This window comes from Perna viridis, chromosome 3 (genome assembly GCF_037379345.1).
Source record: "Perna viridis isolate PV_CMFRI_1.1 ecotype Kerala chromosome 3, ASM3737934v1, whole genome shotgun sequence".
Lineage (NCBI taxonomy): Eukaryota > Metazoa > Mollusca > Bivalvia > Mytilida > Mytilidae > Perna > Perna viridis.
In genome coordinates, this window is record NC_142447.1 from 31545351 (window position 1) to 31563302 (window position 17952).

The window sequence follows — 17952 nt, forward strand, 5'->3', positions numbered from 1 at the left end:
GAAATTGATCGTAAATCATGACGTCACAATGCTATTTTAGTTTATGACGTCATTACTTATGATCGATTTTACACTTATGACTTTTTGTGAAACTGGCACCAGGTTCCTTGATTTTGTTTGTATCCATTTGTTTTAGTGTAATATATCTTTTTGCTGCCATTTTGTATCCCATTTCCTATCTTTGGTTAGGAGCCCATGTCTTTAAATCTTTCCCTTGTTGTCCTAGTAAGTCCTATCAATGATTAGGAGCCCATGTCTCTAAATCTTTGCCTTGTTGTCCTGTAGTCCTATCTTTGTTTAGCCGCCCATGTCTTTTAATCTTTGCCTTGTTGTCCCAGTAGTGATATCTGTTTAGTTGCCCATGTCTATAAATCTATGCCTTGTTGTCACAGTAGTCCTGTCCTTGGTTATCTGCCCATGTATTTAAAACTATTCTCTGTTGTCCTAATTGTCATGTCATGTCATTATGTCTATGCCTAGCTGTCCTAGTTTTCAGACCATTTTCATGCTGCATGGTTTTCAGGGAAACGTTTTGCTGCTGGTTTTGAGACCATCTTCTTATCTCCTAGTCTTTTCTGACAAACTTATTTTTGTCTGTGTAATCAGACCAGATTTTTTTAGTATATTTATTAATATAGGAGAAGGTTCTCTTTACGTTTTATTCTTTTAATTTACAGATGGCGTTAGCTTAATTGTTTAATGCTGTTTGCCTTAAGACTGTCTGCTATAAAAAGCAAAATATTGTTAACATGATTTATTCTGTGTTGCTATTAGCTATAAACTGGAACACTGTTAGAAAATAAGGTGTCATTATTGTTATGTAAGAACTGCATCTACTGCAGCAATTCTGGTGAGAAAGAAGTTCTCACCTCCAAAAGTGATATCACACCAATAAAATGGTCTTATCGTATCAAGTTCTTTGGAGGTGAGGTATAGATAATACAAAGGAATGTGGCAAAATATTGTGGAGACAGGATCAAACCTGTGGATGTGTTAGGTTGGTTCCAATGTGATAATGTATATACTGCAGTCATTAAAGATTGTTAATGGATTTTCATGTTTGACTTTCAGCTTCAGTAAACACTTGGCACTGTGTATACAGTTGTTAGTTTAGTATCCCCCTAGGATGCTGTTACAAGAGTTTTACATTTTGTCTGTGTAAGTCTATTGTTAAGTACTGATTATAGAGATGTAATTTTATACAGTGATAATTTCCTGGTTTAGACTGTCCATGGTGAAGAGGAGAGGACTGCTATAATTTGACCATTAACCATGTATTATTACTCATCAATTCATTGACACATCTGTTTTGTCATCAGCTTTATGTCCTACAATATTGTCAACAACAGCCCCTGATGGCCAGCCATTGTCTTGGAAAAAAAAGAAAAATACATAGCAATTTGTTCTTGATGGCTTTAAATTATCTTTTATCTGGAAGATAAATGGTCATTTTACTCCACTGAAGCACTAGGATGGAATATTTGGCTTTTAGGTGGATTGGCTGTCTTTAAGGATACAAATATTCCCAGTGAAGACAGTAATGATGTGTCAATATTCTTTATCCATTGCAGTGTTTGTGTTGCCCATAGTATGTTCTGATATAACAAGCAACGGTACATAACAACAAAAAGTAAATATGTAAAATATACTTCATAGTATTCTGTGTTCCATTAGTACTATATGCCTAAGCCTTTCCCAGGTCAACAATGGATGTGTCCTTATGAACCATTACTTGATTTTTAGTGTTTAAATCTATCATTAGAGTATAGTTATTTTTTTTTGTTTTGTGTCCCTTGTCTTGATATTTCTTTATTCAGTTATAAAAACTGAAGGTGGCATCAAATTGTAGATAAGTTATTTTAAAAGATAATTTTTGAAAGCTACAAAATTTCCTAGACCTGTTTAAATTTAGTTCGTGCAAAGCAGCTAGAAGATTAAATGTCATTGGTAAATTTGAACATTCAAATTTTATGAACAGCAATTTATAAATATTTTATTATTTGCATAATTATGGAAGTTGTCTGTTCAGTTGTATTATCAGTGGAAAGTTGGTCATTGGATTGGTTTCCCATTTCATGCCAAACATACTATCGCTAGAACCTACCCATGTAAAACATCATAAATTTTAATTGTGCATTAAATCTTCAAGGCTTTATGTTGCTGCCAAGTAGAATTTGAAAAAAAAGAGAGAAATCGTGTTTAGAATAAGGTTATTGAAGCATTGAATTCAGGTTCTCAATTTTTATAGAAAGGTAGTATTATGTCATAGTTTTGGATATTGTTCATTTTATGTTCTCACTTAAAAAAAATATATAAATTATTCATTGGATGAGATGACATATTATGCAGATAGAAAAATAGAGAGATGATTTCACATGTAGGTTTTAATAAACAGTAGATTCCTCATACCTCTGGAGACCCAACTTCTCTTTCTTTTTTTTTTTCATCTGTTTTCCTGTCTGTAATGTCAATACTGTGTTTTAATGGTCTGTAATTTGATAAATTTAAGTAGCGCAGTTTGACATTTTAGATTTTTTATTACCAATCAATACTTCAATGATAAATTTATCAAGCTCTGTGTTCTAAGCAATGATACAATTTAAAACTAGAGGAATTAGATTTTTTATAGTATTATTCTGTATCCTATGATTTATTTGTTTAAATTTTCATGCTGATGATGAAATAGCCTTTTTTATGGTCTTTCTCTGTATGGCAAAAATCCTCCAGTAAAAGAGAAGCAAGCTTGTTATTATAAGCTTAGCAAGCACTGTATGGTTTATTCCTGTAAATGACTTCATAAAAGATTTATTCCTGTTTAGAATATCAACTGTATTTGATCTCAGATATTAGTGATGTGTTCTAATGAATAATGCATGTCTCAATTAAACCAGTCAGTGTATAATGAGATACTTTGAAATATTTTCTTATTTTCTGCTACTTAGTAGTGATTACTATCTACAAGGTGTGATTTCATATCTTTCATTCAATTACTGCTTCTTTGTCAATGATTACACACTTTTAGGTACAAGTCTAGAGAGTATTTTCTGATTATAAGGTTTATTTAATTATCCTGTTGGTATTCTTCCTGTATGAATAAGAATGATAAAAAGTTATATTGTTTATTTCTTGAAGTGAATGGTTTGGAACTAATTCTGTAAGTAAGCCATGTATCTTCCTTTTTTTCCCTTCCGGAACCTAAATTTTCTCTAAGTAAGAGGAACAACTTCTAACTGTCATACATCAATATTGTGTCATCATGTATTGTCAACTATAAGTATAGCATGTATGCACTCTCTTAATCTATAGAAATTTAAAAAAAATGATTTACTGTAAATTAGGAAATTATTGTGTGCATTTATTGTCTTAGAACAAATTAGGATTTTGAATCTGAGATATCTATTAAGCACTGGTATTTCCTATTGGTGTAAAATTTTGGTTTATGTAATTTCACATTTTTCACGACAATAAAAACATAAAACAATAAATTCGGATTATGTATAACATGCATATATCTTTTTTTTTTTCATTTTTCTTTTTTGAGTAAATGATGAGTAGAAAGGCTTGATAAAAAAAAAAATTATGGCAATATTTTTTGCACTTGAATTTAAACAATACCATCAGTCAGTATTTTGATCTTTGGAATGCTGTGTATAAAAATTCTTTCAATGTCATTGATATTATCAAAGTGCACAATTAACAGAGAATAAAGCTATGTTATTGAACTGTATAAAGTGAAATATGAAAACTTTATTATCCATGATTCATTAGATTACGACAGCAGTCCAAATTACAACAATGGTTGTGACAGTAGTTTTTCTGGATTGATGAGAACTTGTCGGAATCTATTGCAGCCTCGTCATATAGAAAATTAAAACAATCAAAATCATTCAATTGAATATAAAAAGCAATTTTTGATTGTGGTTTGACAGTTGTAGAAATCAAAATCCTTTTATCTCAATGTGAGTTGATGATTCCTATGAGTATTGTTTAACAATATTTATACTAGATTTTAATCATATTGAACTGTCCCTAGATGTTAGTATCTTAGGCCTGTTTTGATGTGGGTCATCCTACTAAGGTGTGTTAAACCTGCCAATGTTACAATTCATTGGATAGAAACTGAATTAAAGTCCATTCTCTTGAGAGAAATAAAACTCTTATTGTTGGAATTTGGTTGGATTGCTTCATCCATAAAATTTCTTGATTCCATGTCTAACAATTAGATCCTGAACAGAGGGGAGTTTATAATTGAATTAAGAGTTAATATATTGAATGAATTAATTTGTATGAATACATGTCATATTATGTTGTAACGATTCATCAATTTCACTCACATTCCATCAAATTAATTGTTAAAACTGTCAGACATGATTACTGAGCTGGCTTCTGGAGTTTGAGAGAAAAAAAAGGTTTTCCAAATAGTCTCAATGGTTATCAGCCTTGCATTGAATTATGAACTCTATTCAGGAAAGTGTGAATTTTTAAAACTTGATAAAGATTTGCCAGACCCTGACAATGTATAGGAAGAACAGAATACCTCTCTTCTTCTAATTTTAAACCCCACCACACTTAATGTTTCATTAATGCCTTACTTTTTGTTTGGTTTTCTTATTTGCTGTATTTTTTTTTACTTTACATTGGCCATGCTAAATAAATATGATGGTTGATTTTCAGGAATGTCCAATGTAACCATAGTCCAGCATTGAAGGTCATTTTCCAAACTTGGCTATATATTGACCAAATATGATCTATAGGAGTGGAGATGAGCCAGAATATCTATTGATTATACCCTGTATTTCTCCATATCAATAACACTAATGTGTGTCTAAATACCCATGAGAAAACAATCTTCAAAGAATTTTCGTCATTATTCATGCCTGGTGTTGGATTCGGTAACTGTTGCAAGTTATAAGTGTCTGTTCACTTGTTTTCAGAGTTTGAGCTTTCTCTGAGAACTTATATTTATCATATCTGCCTATAACATGGGATTGTAAAAGCTTTAGATTTTTTTCTGTGTTTAATTATATTGTGATGTTGACTGAGACTGCTACACAAACTGTTCCACTGAAGGTAAGATAATGTCATCAGGCCCATATTTTCAGTAATACTTTCAAATTGGACTGTAAATTTCACAACTCTACTTTATCCTGTTGTTTTATTGACATTATCTTGTAATTCCCAGCATTCATTATTATCTCCCATGTTTATTGTCTTAATTGTGTCCTTGGTTGGTATTTGATGCAAGCCTTTCTCTAATCATCAAAAACCAATTTCTGTATAAACAGAATCTTTTATCTGTTTCAGGTAATAGCCATTTTTGTATCAGCCACAGGCCTTTCTTTTGCAATTAATAGTAACACAACCTTCTCTGAATCAACCAATAACAGCCTTCTCTGTACCATTCAACAACAGCATTCTCATTGCCAGCCCCAACAACCTTCTCAGTACAAATAAACAGCAGCATTCTTTAAACCAACTAACAGAGGAATTCCCAGTACCAGCCACTTCAACATTTCTGTGCCTTCTCTTTGCCAACCAACAAAAAAGTTCTTTGTAGAAATCAACACAGCATTCTCTATACCTACCAGCAACAACATTCCCTGTATCAACAATCTACGACTTCTCTGTACCTTCTCTTTGCCAACCAACAAAAAGTTCTTTGTACAAACAAAAGCAGCAATTCTTGGTACCAGACAACAGCAGCACCATCTACATCATCTCTGTACCAATCATCATCAACATTCTCTGTACCGACCCTATACAACACCTTTGAACCGGTCAACAACAGCACTATCAATCAACCAACCAACCATAACATTTTCTGTGCCAACCATCTACAACAGTTTCTGATTTATTTAACAGGCCATTTTTGTTAGTCAACAGTCTTTTAGTAACAACCAACAGGCTCTCTTTGTCAGTCAACAGTCTTTAAGCATTAACCAACAGTCTGTCTATGTCGGTCAACAGTCTTTCTGTATCTTTGTCAACCAAAGCATTTTTTGTATTGAGATTCAGATTTCATCTTAAATCAACCCTTTGAAAAGGTTCTAGCTAGTGTAAAAAGATTCTTTTAATTGGTCTTGTTATGCATAAATAAGTTCTATTTTATAATTTTACTTCCATTTTAATTCATACACTATAACATTTATAATAATATAATACAATATAATATATGGGTGAAACAATATATAAAAAAAGAACAAAAGAGCATAGAACATAGAAAGATGGAAGAAAGATTATTTTTGTTGTCTTACAGTTTTTATTTTATTTCTATTGTCTCATGTTAAGTGTGCCAAAGAAGATAAATCTAACTGGAATGATCAATAATATTTTAATATTGCGTGGCTGCCATTAATACTTCTTTGATTTCATACTGATTGGTAAAGCTTTCATGCTTTTTGCTATTTTATGTTTTTGAAGTTATCTTGGTTTGTTTGAACAATAAACTCCATTTTATTTCTGATTTTTCATTCCTGGGAGAGAAATCGTTGGGAGAATCTCTGTGAAGTAAGAGTGACAAGGACAATTAATTGTAATGGTTTGTGGAATCTGGTGTGATGGGATACATTAGAATTAAATGATATCATCTAAGTTTCTTAGAAATTCATTTTTTTTGCCATCTTTCATCAGGTATTGACATTGGTCTTTGCAGTTCTTTTTAACTTTTTTTTTTTCTTAAACATTGAAAAGTTTCATGAACCATTTAATTGGGTGTTTAAATTTTGTTGCTAACTTTTATTGTTGCAAAAGATTCAAAGTCAAAATGAAAATCTGAAAACATTAAAATAGTTGATGATGTGCAGATGTCTTTTGTCTATTACAAGTTGTTTTTTTTTTATGTCCTTGCTTAGGCATTGAACTGTTATGACAGACCACTCTTTTTTATTATGGCTTTATATTGAGAATGGTATGTTTGGCATGTGAAGTTTACATTAGTAGCTGACATACTAAACACATATTTAGTTCAAATCATGACAGAAAATATGTATTTCTTATATTGTGTCCATTTTTCTTGAGTCTCATTGGTGGGGCTGCTGTGATGGTGAGAATTTTGTAGATCTGCATCCTGGTTGCCTTTTATATTATTAGCAACCCTCTTACTATAAGGAAGGTGTAAATTATTAAACTGTTGATTTTTGGACTGAAACTTCCTAATTAGACAAATTGAAGAGATTTACTATTTGACGTAAATTATATTTCTTCCTCCTTTCCTGAGCAGTATTTTAGTAGGAAATTTAAAATTGACTCATGTGAAACAGATTGTTTGTAAATGACACCAAGTAGAATTGTGAATGCTGGAGTGTTTGATAGTAATTAACGCTCAGTGTGATTGTAATGTTATTCTGATGTTAATGCCAATCTGATTACATTGACACTTTTCTCCTTTTAATGCTGAACATTTAACGCTGATATGTTGGAATTGGATTGTGTGGTATTTCCCATGGATTTTTCGTTCCATTATCCTATCTTGGATAGTTCATATTACAAGGTACTGGTGGTATTTTTTATGCTGCTTTTTTAGTCACATTATAGTAAAGAATGCAAACAACCTGAAACATAAGTGATGTCCCCAGTGTTTCAAAAGTTATTTGTAGGTATCAGAGTTGTGTTGATGGCATGACTACTTTTGGGACTTGTACACTCAATCATAGTCATACACTGACAGAGTTCAGTAAATGGTCACCACTAGTCCCAAGAGTCAAGTACTGGTGTTTGTTTACAATACTCAATCTATGTTAATTGAACAATTATAGGCAGTTGGAATCATTGATCAATTGATCAATTCACTTCTTTGATTCAGTCCTATCAAACTATTACAGTCTTTCATTACTAAGTAAGATGTATAAATCTTCGTAATGACCATTGACAATGCATTATAGAGATCAAAGAAATGTTGAGGTATTGTTCTGATGATTTCTTTTTCTGAGGATGAAGTTTTAAATTGATACACAGTGAATTGTCTGGAGATGGTAGTTGTACACTGTTGTAGTTTACTGTCAGTCATTTTGTCTATATATATAGTTGGATAAAAGCCATATCATGATTTATGCAAGTAGAGCCCTCCATACTTATTCATATTTGAAATGGTTTGAAAAAAAAAAGTGATTTGAAGAATGTTCATTAACCCTTCTCTTTCTTCTCTTTGCTTATTAAGATTCTCATTATTTAAAAACCTTAGCTTTAAAGTTAAAATTCTAATAGAAAGCTGAAATAGAAAAGTAGATCAGCATTAAATGGATACAGATTAATTACAAGCACCATCTGGTTGGTGCCCAATCCCCTGAAAGTAAATAAGTTTAAACATATCATGTAAGTAAACTTAGATGTAAAATGATAAAGCTTATTTCATAGTTCCATTATCAAGGTATTTTAGGAACATTAATTACATTAAAGATATTGAAATGAAGTATAGAGGCCTTAACAGCCTGAAAATAAAGAGATTGTTTACATCAATTTTATTTCCAAATTAAAATTCATTTAAGAAAGTAGGCATATGCAGGATATAGCAATGAAAATTTATTGTAATACCCATATAGGTGGTGAAGTAAATATAAGCAAAAATACTGAAGCCTGATGATAGAAACAAAGGAAACTTGTCGTGCTCTGCCTGCATCACCTGTAAAACTGCAACTGAGTTAAAGCCAGTGAGCATCCTCACAGTAGTGTTAAAAACATGATTTATCTAAGTTATGTCAAATTCTCTTTCAGTTAATGTTCTTGTTATTTTTTCACAATTCTGCTTGAAATTGTAAAGTTAGATGAAGCCTCTGTTGTATTGTTATAATTGATGGTAAGAAATGGCCAACAGCGGAATGAAATTGTTTACTTATTGGGTGCCATAGATAATCATTATAAAATCATTAATATTTCATGAAACCCATAGATCACTCAGCTCATATTTCAGTTTTTAATAGGGAAGGGAAAATTAATTATAGGAGAATTTAATTAACCACTCAAAATCCAGTAGAAATTAATTTTTGAGGTAATGTTGTAGGGACAGTAGAAGAAATCAATCAGGTACAGGTATTACAATCTCAAATCGAATCCATCATGTTTTTGTTACAGCTCAACAAAATCAATTAATAAATATGGGTGATTCTTTGTCCTGTGTAGTGAATTTAATTTGATGTTCAGATTAGCATATACTTGTACAATAAGCTGTCACGAACCAGATGGCCACCATACAATGGTTCAAAATACATATGTTACACTTGTTCTTAATTCATGCATATTGATAAGGCCTTATGACTAATAAGTCCCGGGGATCAACTTGTTGGCTTGCTGTGTCAAGGGTCTAGGGATTTAACTTACAAAGGGGGGACCATGGAAAAAGAAGGAGGATCTGATTTATTTCTGCAGCCAATTTATTGTGATGGCTCAGTTCAGTTGATGTATTACATTCTACCTAAGGTACAGTTTCATTGACAAGTTGTATTTCTAACATTTCTGTAGTTTATCACTGTCTAAATGGTAGCATAATTATCACAGTCTAAACAGTAGCATAGTTATCACAGTCTAAATGGTAGCATAATTATCACAGTCTAAACGGTAGCATAATTATCAAAGTCTTAACAGTAGCATAATTAAACACAAGGTTCCCATATAGCATACTCCTAATATAGATGTTTAGATCATACAAAGAAAAGTCAAGATTGAAGGTTTTGTATGATTGCTAGAAGATTTCAAGGAATTCATATTTTGGACCTTGAAATTGTTTAAACCTGGTTGACACTTGCTATTGTCAGTCTCATCATAGTTAAAGAGCATTTCATGTCCTATCTGTTCATTGAGAGATTTGATGGCAGGCTTTGTGTCAGCTCCTCTTAGTAACATGTATTATTTTTATTTTTCAGGAAATGAAAGTGAATTGGGCCACATCACCTAGTAGTCAACCTAAACAGGACACAAGCAGTATGTACTTACCTTACTGAACTGTTCAAATCTTTGTGTTGAATGTGAAAAAAAAATGCCATAAATATTTAAAAATTAAAACCTTTTAATTCTATATTTCACATGTTTTCAATTTGAATGTTAAGTTACATGAACTTCTACTATTTAGGTATAAATTTATTAACTCTTAATGTTGAAAAAATGTCAAGACTCTGACAGGTCTTCAATAGAAAAATAAAGATATTAAACTGATCAGTCTGTTAACAGTAATATCAGATAAACCTAATCAAGAAAGATATTTGCAATATCATTTTAAGATCTGTACATGTTCTTATAGACCTATTGAAGTTTTATGCTGTATTATTGTATAGACTGTCAGATGACCTTTCTTATAGGGGTAATCAACAAACTATATTTTATACTTTTATTTTAAATGTAAATGTAATAAACAATATTATGAAAACTCATAAGTTTTTTGAAATTTATAGAAGGTTTTTCCTTTTGAACTAAACACTATTAATCTGCTAAACAAAGACATGTAATTTTGAAAGTGGTAAGGGTATTTTTAAATTAAACCTTTCTGTTTAACCAACTTTACAATTTAAGATCTCAATTTATTTTCCTTCCATAAATATCTGCTTGTTTTTAAAAGATGGAGTTTCATAATTAGTTTTTAAATTAAAAAGCCTAATTCTGAGAAATTAATTTTGCAATAAGGAATTTATAACTAAGTTCATTTGCTTAGTTTTCAGAATACGTATTTTTTTTACAATTTAAAATCATGCTTCTATTTGTTTGTTTCCTTTTTGTTTAATTAAAACCCAAACACAGGAAAAAAGTCTAAAATGAATGAACATCTTGCATCCTAATATTATTTTCATTTTTCACCTTTATTTAAATCAATATTGAAGTACTTGGTGAACACTTGAGTGAAACTGTAGGATAGATAAAAGAACATGAATTATAACCAACTATAAGTCACTAAGGAATTGATCCTGTTATTGATGAATTTAGATAAACTGTTTGGAATATCTTGTTGAGGGTCACATCTGTTTGCTAGGAGAATTGTGTTTATTATCCTAGAAATCCGTTACTCACACAGGAAACCAGTAATGGAATGTTCCCTGATTTTCTGGATCACTAATGAACATGCTGTCATCATGAAAAATTAGCAAGAACTTTGTTTTTGTCTCAGAATTGTTTTAAATACCAGTTTTGTCATTTGTCTCTTGATGGAAATTACTTTTTGATAATGGTTTTAGGGTTAGAAGGAGAAATTATTTATGTGTAAAAATAAAAAATGAACACACTAAGAAATTTTCAATAGTTCAGTAATTTGTTTCATATAAGATGGATAAGAATTTGTGTCCATATCAAAATAAGAGATCTATTAATGACTCTCTTCGATAAAACAAATGTCAAGGAGTTATTTTTGTCCACATCATAGTTCAGGGTATGATTAACTGGATAGCCCACACTGGATGGTAATGTTGGAATGAATGCAATGGTAAAAATTACTTCTATTTTCATTACACAAATGTGACAATGATCAGAATATAGCAACAATGCAAAAGACCCATAAACATTAGTAACTTAGATTAGTTGGGGGAAAATGGCGGAAGTCTGTCTCAAGTAGTGGGAGTTGGGGATCAGGTGTTGTCCCTGTGATATTTCCATCAAAGTTATCATCAATGACTAAGATCCTGTATGACACTTATGTGTACTCCTCTTCTAAGCTGTTACTATATATGAACATTGTCAAGTTTTGAAGAGTCCCTTTAGCAGTATCCTAAATTCCGCAATACATACTGTGTATTCAGTTGATAGTGGAAAGAATAGTAGTGAAAGGATATGTGGAACTAAACCAGAATTGGCATGAATGTAACATATTATAGTCTGTGTTTATAATGAGGGGATCAAACCTAATAAGTTTCAACTACGGTGATGTATGTTTTGTTGACATGCAACATCTCTGTTGATCTCAAAGTCTGCATTAGTTTTATAACTACTCAATATTTCTGTTCATTGTTTCATTATTTGTATTTTATGGTAAATGGTCTGTGGAACCACTTTGAATTAAATGATAAACTGTCTTCCTGGTTATAAACTTGTCTAACATCTATATTAATCTATAGCTGGAGTTATTTTGATATGCAGTGAGACTCTCAGAACAGAACTACACTTCTGATTTTATAATCTTATTCCAATAAAATTACATAACAGGGTATTTTTATATCATCAAAAATTTTAATTTGTTGGCGTGAATTGATGTAATCACTGTAGAAAGTAAACAGAGTGCTGGGCATTGGGAAACCCATTCTGTTTCTCTAAGAAAAAACCTTGTTGAAATAGGATATAGAAAGTAGTCAGGCAGCTAAAAATACCCCAAAAGAAATATTCATTTTCAATTGGAATTAGATACATAGAAACCTATCTAAACAAAATCTCATTTGGATTTGAAATTTGTTTAAGGAGTTTGATTTACCCAGAATAACAATACATTAAAATTGATACCAATAGACTTCAAAAAGTGTCTGGCTTAGGCCAGTTTTCTGATTCAGGGTACAGTTTAGGCAGGTTTTTCTGGTTATTCTTGGTACAGTTTTCACAGGTTTTCTGATTATTCAGGGTACAGTTTAGGCAGGTTTTTCTGGTTATTTTGGTACAGTTTTCACAGGTGTTCTGATTATTCAGGGTACAGTTTAGGCTGGTTTTATTGTATATGAAAAATAGCTTTATTAAAACAGAATTTAAAAAAAATAAGGGAAATATGTAGCAATACTGTAGAACATAGATGAGGCATTATTGTGAATTTACAAGAATGAGCCTTGAACTCCCCATTCAAAAGCATAGAGTGTGATTGTTCTTAGAAACCGCTGCATCAAAATGAGATGGAAATACAGCACTTAACTATTTCTTAATTCAAATAAGTTTGGAAATATTATAACACAAAAAAGAAAATTGTAGTGGTACTTAGAAGTAGAATCTTAATACAATATTGTCTTTGATTTTGAAGGCCTTCAGTAGTAGAAATTTTAGATGATAAATAAACTGACAAGCCCCATTGGTATATTGAAATAATCTATTTATTTTTTAGAACATTACCATATATTTGTGGGTGACTTAAGTATGGACATGGAGCAGCAACAGTTAAAAGAAGCCTTTCAACCATTTGGTGAAATTTCGTAAGTATATACAGAAATTTCTAATCTAGTAAACAAACATCTCTTTTGTTAGAAACTGATACATCTCTGTAATTCTGGTCAGTTGAACTCAAAGACTTAAATTTGGCTTTTCTTTCTATGCATGATTTCAGAATTATTTTTTCTGTACTATGAGTTCTTATATACCTTTATTCTGACATGTGGAATACAGTTATCTGATGAATAAGAAAACTGAATGATTCTTCTAACATACCTGCAAAGGCTGTTTCATGTGATAGGTATTTCTAAATCATGTAGATATTTTGTCCTTTAGGGTTACTTGACAGTATTTTCTCTGGATTTCTTAGGTTATGTTCAGTGTGATTGATGAGCTACAATTCATTTCATACTCTAAAGGTTAACTCACTGAGGTCACATCAGTGTTGTAGTGTTATGTAATAGTCTTAACTTCTTGACTAAAAATAACCAAAAAGGCATTTTTCTGATTTCTCATTTTGAAAAAGTTTTAAAGGTACTCTCAGTTTTAAGAGGATTTTAAACTCTGTGCAAGGGATGTTTTCTTGTGTATAAAATTAAGAATTTGTCATTAATACATGCAGGTTTTGTTGTAGTTTACCCAAAGACCTCTGAACTTAAGCTTTAAGAGTACAGAAAGTGAATTCCATTTAACTTTTATTAATTTTTTTATTTAATTTTTGAAACACGAATATTGCATTGTTTTTCTTTGAAATTGTCCTTCTTTTGAAATAATCCTTATGAAATGTTTTTAATCAATTACAGGTTTCTAATTCATTTTAATCAAACCCATCAACAAAGCAATTGTCTTGGGGAAAAGGAAGTAAAATTGACTAGGTTTGCCATCAGTATTTTTAATCAAAGGATCTGTAATCTGATTGTATATGGTCTTGTTTGTGTCCAATCTTTGTTCACAATGAGACACGATACTCTGGTAGTTAATCCAGGATTTATAGTTCTTTATTTTATGTCAATTCCTTATAATGTAATAGTGAATGAACAAAGAAAATTGTTTTTAAAGGTTGTTGTTTCATCACGCATCCACTGTGCCGCATCCACTGTGCCGTCAAAGAACATTTTATATCAATTGACCAGTGATGGTTTTTTCAGGTCAAACCAAATAATATGTAGGCATTATAATGAGATCACAAAATTTATTATTCTTTACAAATGACTATGGATGGAATTGTCTATTGTTATCAGTTAGATCTTCTCTGTTTTCTTTGGCAACATTCTTGCATATATATATGTGTAAATGGCCTGGTATGGTTTTTAGACCTTAGTCTCAACAGTCATAAAGATTATTTATGGAGAAAGATTGGAATATTTTTGGTGTTATGTAGAAAGCCGTGGTGATACATCAATATATTGATGTTCAGTATCTTTTGACCAATATTTTTTTTGTGTAAGCACATTTATATATTTTTCTGTTTACTGAATTTAATCACTTTTTAGAACAAATATCACATTTTGGGTCAGGGCATTTATAATATATTATGGTATCTGAATCCCTTCACTGTTTACTACCCAATAAGGCTATAAAATGTCCTATCATTTGTAAGATTTTGAAGGAAATTAATATATATGAAGATAATCCTGATAGATGATTGTGGAGTACGTTTGTATTCCGTCCCAGAATTATAAGCTATCATCATTTGTAATTGTCAAGACCGGTTAGACAGTTGTGTTTTGATTTTTCTCTGATAATGAAAACACAAATAGCCTTTAATGAATATTGACGTACATTGATAAGTTAAATTAGGATTTACTGATTGGGAATACTTGAATGTTTGGATTGGTGTGGTGAAGACTTACAACAGTGGCATAAAAATGTTTTAAGTGAAATTTTAATTTCCTCGATTTGGCTGTTTATGGTGTTTTAATTTTGTCTTTAGGAGTTGTGTCTGATGGTTTACATTAGCAAGCAGTTGTGGGTAAAAAGAAATAGTTCTGTGTACTGTTAAGGAGGCCATATAGGCCAACTTATAAGGGAAAAGTGGCAGAGATCAATTTTCATTTTATTAATAAGTACTCCAGTTTTAATAATGATAAAGTATTTCACTCAAGAAATAAAAACTTGAGAATTGTTAGTGATAAGATCTGATCAGCCTCATTTTTAAGGTTTATTCTTTTAATGGCTTTGATTAAAAAGTTAAATATCCCACTAAAGGAAACACCATGATTCCTTAATCACTGTTTACACAGTCAATAAGATAAATTTATTACCCAGTGAAACTTGTTTGAAATAATTAGATTTTTGTGTTGACTTATTGAATTGTCAGTCATATCTGTACTGTGTAATACCACTTCGGTAATATTTTATTAATTTCTTTATATCATCGAATTCCATTATATTTCAATTTGTTGTCTATTTGCGTTCATTAGAAAAGACGATTGCGGGCAGATTTGGTTGCGTTTTATCTTGAATGGGATCGATTGAGACGCGTCTAGAATTAGAATTATACAATAATAAGTTAGTGTCATTCAAACTATCTTCTCACTTAATGTCCGTCCAACTTGGCAAGGTACATTGTGACAATGTCTCAATCAATTGTATTAGAGAAATGTTGGAAACAGCTGATTCTCTGGGGCAACATTGGTGGCAATAGTCTGAAGAAATTTGACTAATCTGTTGAGACTTTATAGGATAAGTATGTCCATTCATCACGTTACAATATAAAAGGTTTCATCCAGTCACTGGAAAAGGTATCACTCAATTAATGACATAGTAAATCTCTTTATTTTCTGTGGAATTAAATGAGAACAATGGTTGAACCTAATCAATCCATGTTGATTTTCCCTTTTTTCCATTCCTCCATATGACTGTTTCAATGCAAACAAATAAGTGTATTCCAGTGCCCTATAAAGTAATTTGTTCCTATTAAACTCCTATTGAGACTGGATAGTTCTATTTAGGTGGTGTTACTTAAGGCTTAAAACATCTTAGTGCAATAATTTTGTATCTTGTAGTAGACATTTCGTGAAAGTTGAAAGTTTGGGATGTTATTTAATTCTATCTATTATGAATATTTAATCCATTTTGGAGATTAAAGATGAATGAGTTTGCTTTATCACTCAGAATTTCTTCAACTATATTCTTTAGAGGAATTCATCCCAATAGACATGTAAAACTCATGATTTATGCTTGCCTTTTGATAAGATGATTATGAATAGGTTTACAGAGTGTTGCTTGACATTGATAATTCTTAGGGACTATAAATGGTAGACATATGTACAGTTGAATTTTAATATGCTTCCTTTCCTTATTGTTTGTGTATTCTGGTGAAAACTATTTTCTCCCATTACTTTCCCATGCTGTGAATATCTACCTGAATAGTCAGGTAATAGATTTTATTTGTCCTAATGACTTTGAATGAACAAAACCAACACATAAATTTCCTGTAATATTTAAAAGCTTGTGTGATAAATCCCACCACTAATGCAGCTGATTTCCCTGCCATCAAAAGATTTACCTATAAAAGACATCAGCTTAGAGACAAATTGAACAGAATGAAACACTTGGATGTCATTGTTCCAACAGAATGTGATTGGGAAACATTGGCAAACATTGTAATTCTACAGACATTTTTATTACTTCCTGCGATGCCCCCATTTTAACCCTTAATGCACATAGTGATATGTTGTTGTATTGTAGAAATAAAAAGAACCAAGCCATTTTGCATGTCTATGCTCTAGAATAGCTGTCCTTCATGAACTACTGACATTGTACAACTGATTTATTATGCTTCAGAATAACATAATATGTCATAGTAGTGACTACCAAAGATTGATGTTTTCTTCTGTACTGATGCATATTTATTTTCTTGTTTTGTGGCTCGCCACTGTGGGGGATTTGTTCTTCTCATTTTCAAACTCTCTTAAAAATCTATAATTAAAATGTCCCTATGTAGTTTATTTTTTGTAAAATTATCCTGTATTTAAAGACAACCTGCCTTATGTGACCATGATTTTGCTCTCTCCTGGAAGGTCATTTACATGTACTTACAGAGATTGCCAAATTAGAGTTCCATTGGTAACTATCATTCAACTTTACTGTTTTATATTTGGGTCTTATGCAATATATCTGCCTGACATTCATTTTTAAAAAAGCTTCATTAAGCTGATGCTTTTTACATGAGACCCTCAGGACAGAGCACTCCTGAAATTATTAAAAATGCTGAATGTATGATAAATTCAGACACAGAAATTAATATTATTTTTCTTGAGCTTTCCATCTATATACCATTTCCCAAAAGGACAATTATTGGAGCCGTTTTCAGTAGGCATTGCATGCTCATATTTACCCAAATGAAATATTCAGTAGCACTTTGTGAATTTTTATTTTTATATATTTGTCTGGATCGGACTTCATTAACTCTCAATGGTAAATGGTTCATTAAATGTGTCAATTGGGACTTCTATAATAATATTTCCAATAGGATAGAATTCGGTTAGGTCTAATTGATGGTGGGTCTGATATGTTTTGGTATGTCTAAAGTCAGGGGATATGACAGGACACAGACCGACATCTGGTCTAGCTCATACTGCTGCAAGGTTGTAGGATGTGATGCAGACTTGTTTTTGACGAGGTTAAACATCCATCATTTCCACAGACATATAGAAAGACATCATGACTGGTTCCAAACCTGCTATACTTAATGTTCATAAGATTTTTCCTCTGTGCATGTCTTTTAAGTAAGGGTGTAATGATTCCATGTTGACATGATCTGATGCACAAATCTTGGATGATATGATTCATACATGATTTTTAAAGACTGGTCAATGGGAAATACAACAATTTTCCATGAGAAGGGGTGGGAGATATTTTACATGTTACCCATGAAGTAAATAAATGATTATCAAAAATTTTGACACAGCTGAC

At 31.4% G+C, this 17952-nt stretch overlaps 1 protein-coding gene across 16 annotated transcripts in view; it reads left to right on the forward strand.

Moving 5' to 3' along the window:
- The window catches only part of LOC148621865 (nucleolysin TIAR-like), an 86718-nt gene that overhangs the window by 41637 nt on the left and 27129 nt on the right, over positions 1–17952 (forward strand). For 12 of the 16 annotated variants that reach the window (XR_015921249.1, XR_015921250.1, XR_015921252.1 and 9 more), the window contains 2 exons: positions 9855–9912; positions 12989–13076. Coding sequence is in view for 5 of the 16 variants with exons in the window: in XM_088576656.1 (XP_088432782.1) it covers positions 9855–9912; positions 12989–13076 (146 nt within the window). In the remaining 11 variants the exon portion in view is untranslated. Of the gene's footprint in view, positions 1–5016; positions 5071–7235; positions 7490–9271; positions 9412–9854; positions 9913–12988; positions 13077–17952 lie in introns of those variants that run through there. The other 4 variants (XR_015921256.1, XM_088576660.1, XR_015921258.1 and 1 more) reach the window with 3 other exon arrangements.